Source organism: Mytilus galloprovincialis, chromosome 4 (assembly GCF_965363235.1).
Source record: "Mytilus galloprovincialis chromosome 4, xbMytGall1.hap1.1, whole genome shotgun sequence".
NCBI classification, from domain to species: domain Eukaryota; kingdom Metazoa; phylum Mollusca; class Bivalvia; order Mytilida; family Mytilidae; genus Mytilus; species Mytilus galloprovincialis.
In genome coordinates, this window is record NC_134841.1 from 18,660,354 (window position 1) to 18,673,991 (window position 13,638).

The 13,638-nt window shown below is 32.1% G+C and overlaps 1 protein-coding gene across 1 annotated transcript in view; it reads right to left on the reverse strand.

Annotated features, from left to right (window-relative positions):
* LOC143071535 (signal recognition particle subunit SRP72-like) overlaps window positions 1-13,638 on the reverse strand; it is a 47,178-nt gene that overhangs the window by 16,206 nt on the left and 17,334 nt on the right. Inside the window, exons 14-16 of the mRNA XM_076245903.1 lie at window positions 2,905-3,008; window positions 1,823-1,900; window positions 1,323-1,460 (exon numbers count right to left, since the gene is read on the reverse strand). Coding sequence (XP_076102018.1) covers window positions 1,323-1,460; window positions 1,823-1,900; window positions 2,905-3,008 — 320 coding nt within the window. The remainder of the gene's footprint in view (window positions 1-1,322; window positions 1,461-1,822; window positions 1,901-2,904; window positions 3,009-13,638) is intronic.

Below are 13,638 nucleotides of genomic sequence, written 5' to 3' on the forward strand. Positions count from 1 at the left end.
ATATGTACACCTTACAATCATTCCATACAACAAATATAGTAGACCTATTGCATATGGTATGAGAAAAACAGACCAAAACACAAAAATTTAACTATAACCACTGAACCATGAAAATGAGGTCAAGGTCAGATGACACCTGCCAGTTGGACATGTACACCTTACAGTCCTTCCATACACTGAATATACTAGCTCTATTGCTTATAGTATCTGAGATATGGACTTGACCACCAAAACTTAACCTTGTTCACTGATCCATGAAATGAGGTCGAGGTCAAGTGAAAACTGTCTGACAGACATGAGGACCTTGCAAGGAACGCACATATCAAATATAGTTATCCTATTACTTATAATAAGAGAGAATTCAACATTACAAAAAATTTGAACTTTTTTTTCAAGTGGTCACTGAACCATGAAAATGAGGTCAAGGACATTGGACATGTGACTGACGGAAACTTTGTAACATGAAGCATCTATATATAAAGTATGAATCATCCAGGTCTTCCACCTTCTAAAATATAAAGCTTTTAAGAAGTGAGCTAACACCGCCGCCGCCGGATCACTATCCCTATGTCGAGCTTTCTGCAACAAAAGTTGCAGGCTCGACAAAAACCACTTTATGTAACATTTCAATGATATCAAATGTACATGGCCATGGCTGTTAGGGAAATGTTTTTCACTAAATACTGTCTCATTACAATAAAAAAAGAAATTGCAAATTTTAAAGTTCAAATTTCATGGAAGAATTCAAATAATACCTTTATTGTTAGTAATAGACAGACAACTTGTTTTTATAAAGTTCAATTCATTTAATCTCAACGAAGTCAAATTTCCTACAGATTTTGTGGGCCAGGAAAATTTTATCATATAATCTCAGTACATTTATGATGTTTTTCCATCTAAGTAACCTGTATACAATTTCTTAAGTAAAAATATCAATAATTATATCAGAACTGTTTGTCATGATAAAAAATATGATTTTACAGTTTGTTTGTTGATGCATTCAAGTGTTTTTCACATCAATTTGCTTTTGTAAGGTCCAATGTTTTCTCAGTGTTAGAAAAAGCAATAGTCTGGATAAAATTCTTGAATTTTTGAAGGCATGCATTTCTTTTTATCAAGTCATAGCGATTTAAACAAGGCATTTATTAAGACCCAACACCTACATCTACGACAGAGGGAAAAGTGGAAATCCGAGTCTGTAGTCCACCACAATAATAAGGGTCTAAAACATGACTGGTCTTAAAATTTAAAGATTGTATTGAATTTTTGGCCTAGCCATCTAAATGAAACCTTGACACCAATATGAACAAAATAGTACTTACGGTCCAGGTGAGGGCTGAGCATCAGATTTCAGAGCTTTCTTGATGTATTTTGGTCCTAGTGAGCTAAATGAGGCCTCAAGTGTTTCCACATCAATACCTTGAACAATATCCTCCACTGGTGGTAAATCAGCACTTATTCTGTTTGCATTTAAGGTAAATCAATGCTAAATTTTTAAAAGGCATTCAATTAAAACCGATAAAGTCCCCCCTTCCCCCTTTTATTTAATATTCAAATACACCATATTTTAGTTGGCTTACTCACTAAAAAAACAAAGTTGATTTTATGTTTCCTTCTAAAAAATAACGTTACAGCAAAAATCTTTTCAGTTTGGTTAAGAATACCATAAACAAGTCAAAGTTAAACTAGATGTCAAAATAAATAAGCAGCAAGATTATTAGATTTGGACTTTCAAATGTTTTTGCCTCGAGCATCACTGAAGAGACATATATATTGTTGAAACGCACATCTAGTGGAGAAAAAATGTTATAACAAAGGATACTTTTGTGCTTTTGCTTGATCAAACTGTGAGTATGCTGATATCAACTCTGCCAATATACGTGGGTCCTTAGGATTCGATCTACAAAACAACAAACATTTATCTTTTATGCAGTGTTCCAATAGTAAATCTGCTAGTAAACATGAATTCATGGTGCCTTATGGAAATAGAGTTAAAGTCATATGAAACAAGTGACAGGTGATAAATAATGTTCATCCAATTCTTGAACCAATACATGTATATATCATAAACTCAGTTTTCTGTGCACGATTTTCTCATTTTTTGAAGACGAAGTTTACCGATTGTCACCTTATAGTAAACAATCAACAAAGAAGCATGGATATTGAGCTTGTGTATAACATGTACAATTAGATAAAAGTTTATTTCAATGACAGATTCATGTGTATTGCGATCACTGGATTTTTACGAGAAGCGTCACGCTAAGGTCACTTGCATATGGAAAATAGCTCGGTGAATTGCTTCCTGGAAGTAAGCAATTAAAAAAAGTAAACTTCCTCTAAATGTGGACAAATTAAAGAATTTTCTTCAGAAAAAAGTATTTGTACATAACATTAGTTTTATAATGAAAACTATCCATTTAGTTTTAAAGAACATATGCATCATTTTTTTTTTAATTTGAGGTTTCATATGACTTTAACTACTATCAAATCCATAACTTATTTGTGTAATAGTAGATAACTTAAATGAACCATTTTGAGTAACTTGATGAATGTTTGGGGATGTTAGATTGTACACAAACAGGGAAAAAATTTGACTAGCACTGAGGATCTATATGGAGAGATGTCTCATATTTCTTAATCTTTTTTAACCAAAAGTTCCCACATGCTTTACTGTCGATTCTTTTATTTTCATGGGTACGAATTTTGTGGAATGCAGGAACCTTGCATTTTCGTGGATATGTGATTTCATGGTTCAGCCAAAGTGTAGATACAACTTAATATAAATTTGCAGTTCGTTTAAGATTTAAATTCGTGGTTCAATTGTACCCAGGAAAATTGGTATCTCATAAGTAATAATGAATCCACAGTACATTGTCTCTGGCCAATAGAAGAAGTAAATCTTACTTTCTGAGTTCCTCTAACATAGCAGCAGCTTGTTGTGGATTACCCATCTGTATCTGTAGTGTAGTGTTAGCTCTCATTAAAGTCGACATGCAGGCAGAAGATGACTGAAATATATAAAATAAACCATTGCTTATTCTGTTGTATCAAGCCATATCTTTTTTCTCTCTCTCGAAAAAGTCAAAGTTATCTCGAAACTTTAATTACCGGTATTATTAAAACTTACTCCATAGCCCTAATTTAGAGGAAAACCTCTTGTAATATATAACAATATGTAATGTTTATCAAGGACACCATATCAACATAAAATCAAACAAATACTTTTATAAAATGACCATCATTGTACCTGAACAATACATGTACAACTGTTTAGACAGCAGTGGGTCACATGAAAATAAAGATAACTTGGCAAAAGACAAGTTATTCTGATGGTCTGCATAATAATTTGGATTTACAGAGTGGTCAAAGGAGAAAAAAGATATGCCCCTCCCGCTTTTAGCTCGTCTTAATGCTTTCAATGAATTATATGATCAATTAGAAATACTGTGAGCACTTCTTTTTTAAGCTTTTTTTTAAATCAGTATGGCTTCTGACAGTGTACCGGTTATTTGTTTGACTTCCCAAAGAAATATTTCAAATGAAAACATTTAGAGCTAAGACATTTCAGTCAAACAGCCTGATGCATACATTTATATCCATAGAATTGAATTTTAATAACCATGCATTTCACTATTTTTCTAAAAGCCATTCTAAATACATGTATGAGTAAAGATCAAAATATTATTCATAAAACTTAATGAAAATGACATTTAAATGTCTGAGAAGTTAGCCAGAAATCAACCTATTACGGGATAAAACAAAACAGACTTCAGAATGTTGTTAACATCATGTTTACAAAATTTTAACAAAAGTGCTCATAGTTTTTTTAAAAACTGTCAATGGAATATTTTCTATAAGAAGATAGTGTTAATATTTCTGACGTAAGAATCCATATGAAATCACAAAAATTCTTAATATTTATGCAATTACTTTTATTAATGTGTACATGAGTTGTAAACAGGTAATAGTGCATTTATTTGACTTCCACTGACCTATTTAGGTGTCTTCGATTTTCACACATATTTTTGTTGTTTTATGTATGACGAAAAAAGGTGTTAGAAAAAGGTGTTTATTTCAAAACAAAGAAATTACATAAATGGTAACATTACATGCATTGGTCATTTAATTGTAGGGACATAAACTAGAGGCTCTCAAGAGCCTGTGTCGCTCACCTTGGTCTATGTGCATATTAAACAATGGACACAGATAAATTCATGATATAATTGTGTTTTGGTGATGGTGATGTGTTTGTAGATCTTACTTTACTGAACATTCTTGTTGCTACAATTATCTTTATCTATAATGAACTTGGCCCAGTAATTACAGTGGAAAATATTTTCTAAAAATTTACAAAAATTTATGAAAAATGCTAAAAATTAACTATAAACGGCAATAACTCCTTAAGGAGTCAATTGACTATTTTGGTCATGTTGACTTATTTGTAAATCTAACTTTGCTGAACATTATTGCTGTTTACAGTTTATCTCTATCTATAATAATATTCAAGATACCAATTCAGGGGCAGTAACCAAACAACGGGTTGTCGGATTCATCTGAAAATTTGAGGGCAGAAAGATCTTGACCTGATAAACAATTTTACCCCATGTCAGATTTGCTCTAAGTGCTTTGGTTTTTGAGTTATAAGCCAAAAACTGCATTTTACCCCTATATTCTATTTTTAGCCATGGCGGCCATCTTGGTTGGTTGGCCGGGTCACGCCACACATTTTTTAAACTAGATACCCCAATGACAATTGTGGCCAAGTTTGGTTTAATTTGGCCCAGTAGTTTCAGAGGAGATGATTTTTGTAAAAGATTACTAAGATTTACGAAAAAATGGTTAAAATTTGACTATAAAGGGCAATAACTCCTAAAGAGGTCAGCTTACCATTTCCTTTGCATTGAGGTATTTGTAAATCTTACTTTGCTGAACATTATTGCTGTTTACAGTTTATCTCTATCTATAATAATATTCAACATAATAACCAAAAACAGCAAAATTTCCTTAAAAATACCAATTCAGGGGCAGCAACCCAACAACAGGTTGTCCGATTCATCTGAAAATTTCAGGACAGATAGATCTTGACCTGATAAACACTTTTAACCCGTCAGATTTGCTCTAAATGCTTTGATTTTTGAGTTATAAGCCAAAAACTGCATTTTACCCCTATGTTCTATTTTTAGCCATGGCGGCCATCTTGGTTGGTTGGCCGGGTCACGCCACACATTTTTTAAACTAGATACCCCAAAGATGACTGTGGCCAAGTTTGGATTAATTTGGCACAGTAGTTTCAGAGGAGAAGATTTTTGTAAAAGATTTCTAAGATTTACGAAAAATGGTTAAAAATTGACTATAAAGGTCAATAACTTCTAAAGGGGTCAATTGACCATTTTGGTCATGTTGACTTATTTGTAAATCTAACTTTGCTGAACATTATTGCTGTTTACAGTTTATCTCTATCTATAATAATATTCAAGATAATAACCAAAAACAGCAAAAATTCCCTAAAATTACCAATTCAGGGGCAGCAACCCAACAATGGGTTGTCGGATTCATCTGAAAATTTGAGGGCAGAAAGATCTTGACCTGATAAACAATTTTACCCCATGTCAGATTTGCTCTAAATGCTTTGGTTTTTGAGTTATAAGCTAAAAACTGCATTTTACCCCTATGTTCTATTTTTAGCCATGGTGGCCATCTTGGTTGGTTGGCCGGGTCACGCCACACATTTTTTTAACTAGATACCCCAATGATGATTGTGGCCAAGTTTGGATTAATTTGGCCCAGTAGTTTCAGAGGAGAAGATTTTTGTAAAAGTTAACGACGACGGACGACGGACGACGGACGCCAAGTGATGGGAAAAGCTCACTTGGCCCTTCGGGCCAGGTGAGCTAAAAATAATATTTAAATTTATAGCTTATTCATTTTAACATGTTTAAATCAAAATAACAAAGTATTTCATATTCAATGTATGCAACAAGCGTCACTGAAGCCCTGATACTATGTAGTGTCATACATAATAAAACAGAACTACCAATCCTTATTTCTCTAGGAGTTAAAAGTAGGAGTATTGAAAAAGCAAAAACAAACAAATAATTCTTTAGGGATGGATGGCTTATTGAAAGTTTTAAGGTTTTTATCCTGCGTTCTCAACTACAAACTGTCATGTGGTGGGAAATGTAATAGTTTATTGTTGATATACTATATTATATATCAAAAAAAGTATATATCAGGGTTCAAAAGTTGAAAGCCTATGTTTTACATTTTTTAATATATTCAACTTAATAGTTTATATACAGTTTACAACTTTACATATACAATAAAGTATATACCAAGGTTCAAAAGTTGAAAGCCTATGTGTAACACTTTTTAATATAGTATATATTAGACTTTGGCAAAAAAATACATGACATTTTATAAGAATGAAAAACAGTCTCCCATCCTATTAAACATTGATGGCAACCATGATTTTAGCAACACTTTATTTCAACATTTTATCAATTGACAGGAAAAAAAATTGTCAAATAAAGAGCAACCTTGTACAAATCTGTCTTGATGTTGACAAAATTAAAAATAGACAAGTGACAAAAGTCATTGTATTGTATTGTAAAGGAGTATTCAGTTTAATTCTTATTTTGACATTTTAAGAAAGGAGTGCAGGTTCAAGATTCAATAATGGCCCTGACATTTAAACACAAATATTTTATTGTATATAACTGACACAAAATGAAATTGTTTATATTCATTATTTTCATTTATACGATTGCCACAAAAATCTGACTGGTGAGACCTGAAATTGAGTACGGTCATATCATTTCAAAATTTACACACATTATCTTCTAAATCAAGTCAAAACCAAAGCACTAGATTTAGACATGTGTAAGATGTCAGTCCTTCAGAATAGTCAGTGAATGTCAAGATGAACAACTGCAGTAAAAGTACTGTTCTTCAAATATAGTTGTCAAGTCCTAGCATTTCATAAACTTGTTGCCTCATCTACATTCATTCATTCATTTTCACTTTTCATTCATTTTTTCAAAATTCCAATTTTGCTCAGTAAAATATTTTTTTCTCTTCTTTCTCAAAACAATTATGTCAGAACTCGCTAAATAGGAATATCAACCGTAATTTTACTTTTCTTACATATTGGAGCTACTAATAGTGCATTTGAATTAGGCAAGTTATTTTTTGGTTGAGGTTTTTTTGGTAAAAGGGAGATAAACCAGTTTGAAAAATTTCTCATACCTTGACATGTGTAATAGGTAACATATAAGTAAAGTATGATTTGTGTATGTTCCAGACAATATGAATACGAATACGAATACGAATTTGTTTATTATAGTGACATTGTGTATATATACAGTATAATAATAATATTTGTCAATACAATATTTGTACACCCGGCCCATTGGACCTATAAGTCACTTAAAAAATATAAATCTTTAAATCATTTCATAGTAGAGTCATGTAGTTCAATTATTTACATAAATGAATTGTCTGCGTTTTGTAAATGCTTGTAAAATATATTTGGCTGTTCTTCTTGGAAAATAAATTAAAAATTGTATTAATTGTTCACAGTATGGCAGTGATAAAAATGTTTCTTTGCTTGGTATGGTTGAGTAAAGTTCATTTCGAAGCTCATTATAAAAATCACAGTTAATAAGGAAATGAGTTTCACTTTCAATTTCATTTTTGCTACACATTTTACAAAGTCTGCTGTCTTCAGGTTCGCCACTAAACCGTCCTGTTTCAATTCTTAGAGGTAGAATGCCGCATCTAAATTGAGCCAACATCGACCGTTCGTTGCGTTGTAGGTTAAGGTTCACATATGATTCAGCACAGAAATTATTTTTGAAAGTTTTGAATGTTCGCAGTTTTGGATATCTATCTAAGTTTTTTAACCAATCAAGACTATGCTGTTCAAGTAGTGCTGATTTTGCATTATTTATATCACAACTCTTTCTATTGTGAAAAGTTTCCATAACTCCAATGTTTGTCATTATAGTTTTTATTTCTGCCGACCAGTTGTTTGAGCATATGCTATAGTCCCATTGAAAGATACGTTTGCAAATCCTTGAATTATCCATTAACAACAGTCTATTCCAGTAACTTATCATGTTGAGCCATCGTCGTTCTTTAGAAGGTAGCCATCCGATATCCCCCTCTATGGCTAGTTTTGGTGCAAATTTGTGTACTCCAAGAAAATATCTAATTGCTTTGTTTTGTATATTATCGATTCCGGAGAAGTCTTTGTATCCCCAAACTGAGGAGTTGTAGTCTAATACTGGTACCACACAAGAATTATACAGCTTCTCAAATGTCTTAAATCCAAATTCCTTCAGATTGTGAAGTTTTGAGATAATTGCTCCTAGAGCACGTCCACCGCCTTTTGCTAGATTTTCTGCGTTTGATGCAAAGTCTTTTTTCTCGTTGAATATTACTCCCAAATATTTGTACTGACTTGTAACCTCTAATTCATTGTCTCCAATCTTGAATTGGAAGGATGTACGCTGTCGTCTGCCAGATCTGAAATGCACTACTTTGGATTTATCTGTATTTATTAGAACTCGCCACCGTTTACACCAGTCGTGTAGTTTATCCAACATCTTTTGCATATCCGTCTCGTTGTATGCTAGTAGTACAATGTCATCTGCGTACAACAACATAGACAATTTGGTGTCTTCGATATTAATACCAAGATCCAAATTGTTCACTTCTTGCACAAGGTCATTAATGAATATAGAAAACAAATATGAGTATTTGGATCGTATGCGTACTGTCTGGACCGTATATGTTTACTCGTACGGTTGACCATACGTGTACAGTTCGAATGTATGGGTATATGCGTACAGTCTAGTACGAGCTGGATCAATAATGTATTTCAAATTGGATCAGTATTGGTTAATTTTAGGCGAACAAATCTTTATATGCAAAATTTGCATGACAGTTTGTACAATCATGCATCTTTACCAATAAAACAATCAACCCTTATTAACAATCGGGGAAGATCTTATCAACAACTGGTATCATTAGAGTTACAAGAAACTCATACTCATAAATCTTTGCATTAGTTTTCGACAAGTTTTTATTATTTTTAGGTCTTTCCACTTTTCCGTGGAAAGACCTATTGATTTTGTTCTGATTATTATTATTTTTTTTTTTCTTCCGCCTAATTTTTTTCTTGCGTAATATTGACGTTTCAAAAGATGTCGCTTAGATATTTGGAATATGATATTGTAAAGCGTATGCGCTTTTAAAACTGACAACTGCGTAACCAAATACTTTACATTGTAAGAGTTATCTCCCCAAACACTGTTTTTCTTGTGGCCACTACTCCTTCGCAACCATAAAAGATTACGACAAATTTATTTTTCCAAATTGCTCGTTACATCTTCAGGATTCGGAGTTTAATTTTGACCGAAGCTATCCGGAGACTCCATATGAGAGTTATTTCCCCTTATGTATATGATATAAGTGATTTGCATTTCTAACTGGTAAACCATAAGTGATAGAGACCTAGGGTATTTTGATTTGAGATCCTTGGTCCCAAAAAATTAAAATAAGGTCAAGGTCAAAGGTCAAGGTCACATTCTAAATTTTTATTTTGGCTTATTTTTACTAGTTTTCAAAACCTTATAACATATCAACATCTTATTTTCGTAAGAGTACACATACTGTCCAGACCGTACGCAATTAGTCCAAATACTCATATGGTCTGGAACATGTTTAAAGCCATAATGTCTTTAAAATGTAAATCATGATGCTCCCAGAACAGTGATATTCAGATTAAAAGATTTTTTTTAGATAAAGTTGTATCTTGATGTATTCTTTGTTGAAACATACTAATTTTTTAAAAGTAACAGCCTACCATTTCCATTGCTCAAAAGTTGTCAAAACATTCTTTCTACATCAATTTTCATGTTGCTTATTAATATTTGCTTATGTATTCTCAAAATGACATTTTCAAACAGAGTGTAACAACCTATAAAATCCATAAAATCATGATTCCTCAGATGTGCAATGGCAATTTATTACAATTATATTTTAATTTCACCTCAATCAATGTACCGGGTACACTCCAGTCACGATAATAAATGTACTTAAAAATTTCTATTGTACAGTATCAAAATAACAGGTATTTCAAAAATATTTTACCAAAAATGTATAAAGATAATTTTTTTCTTCAAATGTTTTAAAGTATAGCGAATAACAGACATTTATTTTACAAACTACCCTATCATAAAGTTAGACGGATTACAAAATAGCAATGAAAAGTTGTAAACAAGAGAATTTTACTTCCTTAATTACACACAAGTCATATGACATGTTCTAAATGAAATTCCGTATCAGTGCTCACGATTTAGAGATTGAGAGGAGAAGGTACAAAAATCTGACAGTGTCAGAACGTATCTGTAAATTGTGTGGTACTGAGGTTGAGGATGAAATTCATTTTCTTCTTCAGTGCCACAAACTTTCAAATATTCATTTCAAATTTTTAAATGAAATAAAACAACGGTTTAAAAATTAGTTTAGATATTGAATCACAATTTATTTGGCTAATGTCCTCTGAAGATATTTTCATACTCCAGAAACTCCAGGAAAATTTATCCTCATATAGGAAAGTGACCCCCTTTTATAACCTAGTTATATTATTAAACACTGTGCTTGTTGTATTCTACTTGTCTTAATAAATATTATTATTATTTTTTATTTTTATTCTTTTATAACATTGTGTCTTAATCATATTGAATCACTTGTAATCATTTGTATGTAATTAATGTTGATTGTTCTGCTCCTTGGGGGCGCTTTGATTAGCAATAAAGTATATTTGAAATTTGAAATTTGAATTTTGTTCTAAGAGTAGGTAGTGCTAATTAATATGCATCAAGTGTAGGGTGTGATAATAACAGACGTTATGATGCAAGACACATAAAATGTGATGAAAACAGATGTCACGAACGTAAGACATGTAGGATGTGATGAAAACAATGGTCACAACGTAAGACATAGGTTGAACAACAGATGCCATACAAAACATAAAGTTTCTGTGATATCCCAACTGTGTTTTAAGTAGGAAGGTGCTGTTAAACTTGAAATTTAATTATCAATTGATTTATAAACAAGTTCAAATGAAATACAAGGCAGTTTCCGTGTGGTAAATCGTATAAATTAAATACAAATAAAGTATGTCAAAGAGTATGAGTAATACAGGGAATCAAATACCAATATGAAACTCAATAAAAAAGTTTCATGATAGAACATTGTCCCCTTCTTTCATTAAATTAAAAATATTGAAAAACGCCCCTCACAGAAAGAAAAAAAAGTCACTTTATAACCATAATTTAAAAATAGTTATGTATGTTTGTGCAATATTGTCAATTAAATGGTTTCTGAAAGTCTTCAATTTACAATTTTATGAATATGTTGCACCATTTTCGAGCGAAATATTGTTTAAAAACAATAACAAACACAACATCATTGAAATGGACGATGAAGCATCACATCAGTGATTTTCTAACATAATATATATTTGTGAGAGTGCTTTCTTTAAGATTATAAAATGTAACTTCTGTTAGACTTTGTAATCGTTAATATTGTAAATGTGTTTATTTAAAATTATTGCTCAAATTCACTGTGCTTAAACGGCTGTGGGTAACTTAAGTTACCCACAGCCCAAGATGGCGGACTCTAAACTCGTTGATATTTAATTCATACAAAATGTACCTTTTGCGACGTTTTTCATGCAGAATGTAAATATTTATAGGATTATTGAATAAAGAAATGACTAAAAATTACCATAAATTTGTTAATATAGAGTTCACTAAAGCGCAAGGTCAACTTTAAAAAATGCATAAGATGTCCGTAACTTTTTGATCGAAACTTAGCAGACTGTCCGTAACTTTATTTTTAGATGTGGGTAACTTTTGATTTAAAATTTTAAGAATAATAATTTCAACAATTAGAAGACAATTAACATCATATTTGTAACCTTCGCGGCCGTTTATACTACTCATTCACCACCAAATGTGATTTTATTAACGCATCATACTTACACCACAGAAGTTTTGTGTGGGGTTTGTGGTACTCCATTCTGGTTATGGTTTGAACTTTTATTTACTGATGTGCGTCTTATCGACGTTTTTTGCTTGTCAGACCAAGGCTTTTCCATACTCTTTAATGTTTTGAGTTTAATTATATGTTTGCGGTTTACCTTCACCTCTGTTTCTTTCTATGTGTATTTTGATGAATACTCTTTGACGTGGCTCGGTATTTATACATCCCACCAGTTATTTATAGTGTTACAATTTTTTGAATATGTTTCCTAGTATGTTTTTTCTCTCTTTGCATGTTATCAGGGGTTGTTAGACTATTAAATTACCCTGTTGTCCTACGTAGTTATTTATATTTTTATATACTATGTCGTGTTACATTATGTTGACTGCTCTTTTCCTTTTATTGTCTCTGACTTTTACCTATTGTGTCTTTTAGTTTTATTCAGTTTAATGAGATTTAATGTAACTTGCATACAAATGACATATGCAGCTAGCTGTAAAACTAGGTTTATTCATTTATACAAAATGTCCTTTTTTTAAGTTTTCCCATTTACTGTAAATCTTGGCCAGGGTGCCGCAATATCACCGTGCGCAACGTCCCAGTGTGTCCAGATTGACACCCCTTTTATTTTACTGTCAATGCTGATGGGATTTGTTTTTGTGGGGATGAGAGAATAGTTTTTTTTACTTTTTCAAAAAGACGGAAAAAGTTTGTGCACTTAAGTCTCGTATAGTCTATCCACTGCATGCCTGGGCAATTTGGGTTCCCTTCCAAAATCCCGGATTCACGCTACCCTTGTCGTTGCTGGCAGAAAATCAGTAAGTGTATACATGCTACATGTATGTGTAAAAAATACTTGTATAGTCTACTTGTTCAAAAATAAAAACGAACAATGATGTTTCAACAGTTTATCTGCTATGATCGGAAACAACCCTCCGAACTAGGCGATTCGGGTACCCCGACGTTATACAAAATGAGACCCGAGTTTTGCGGATTTTTCGTGATTTTTTTCATATTTTTCCCAATTTTGTCTTCCATCGATACTATTAGTTACACAGTGTGTAATTGTCCTAATACGAGAATTTATCGGGTCAATAAAATTCATATCGGGTGAGGCGAAGCCAAACCCGATATGAATTTTATTGACCCGATAAATTCCGTATTAGGACAATTGAACACTGTGTAACGAATTTATCCTGATTTTGTTATATTACATATTATTATATTTAAATTCAGTATAAGGACAATATCAACCAAATATATTTAAGATATTGAGTCATTGCGATGCAATCTCTAACATCAGTTTAAGGGGGCTCGGGACTATTCGACTGCGCATAATTTCACACATGAATTACAAAAGTATTTGTCGTAAATTCAATATAATTTTTTTTTAAATTTTGATTGATTAGAAATGTTAAATCATTGCAGTTATGTGATTAATAAAACATTTTCGTTATTATCCGTATTTGTTAAATGGTCAAAATGACATTTCACCCATTTTCACCATTTTCCCGTCAAAACTTGGGTTTTAGGGCAAAAATGTTTTTTTCCTTATCGGTGACCTATGTTTTTTATTTGCTCATT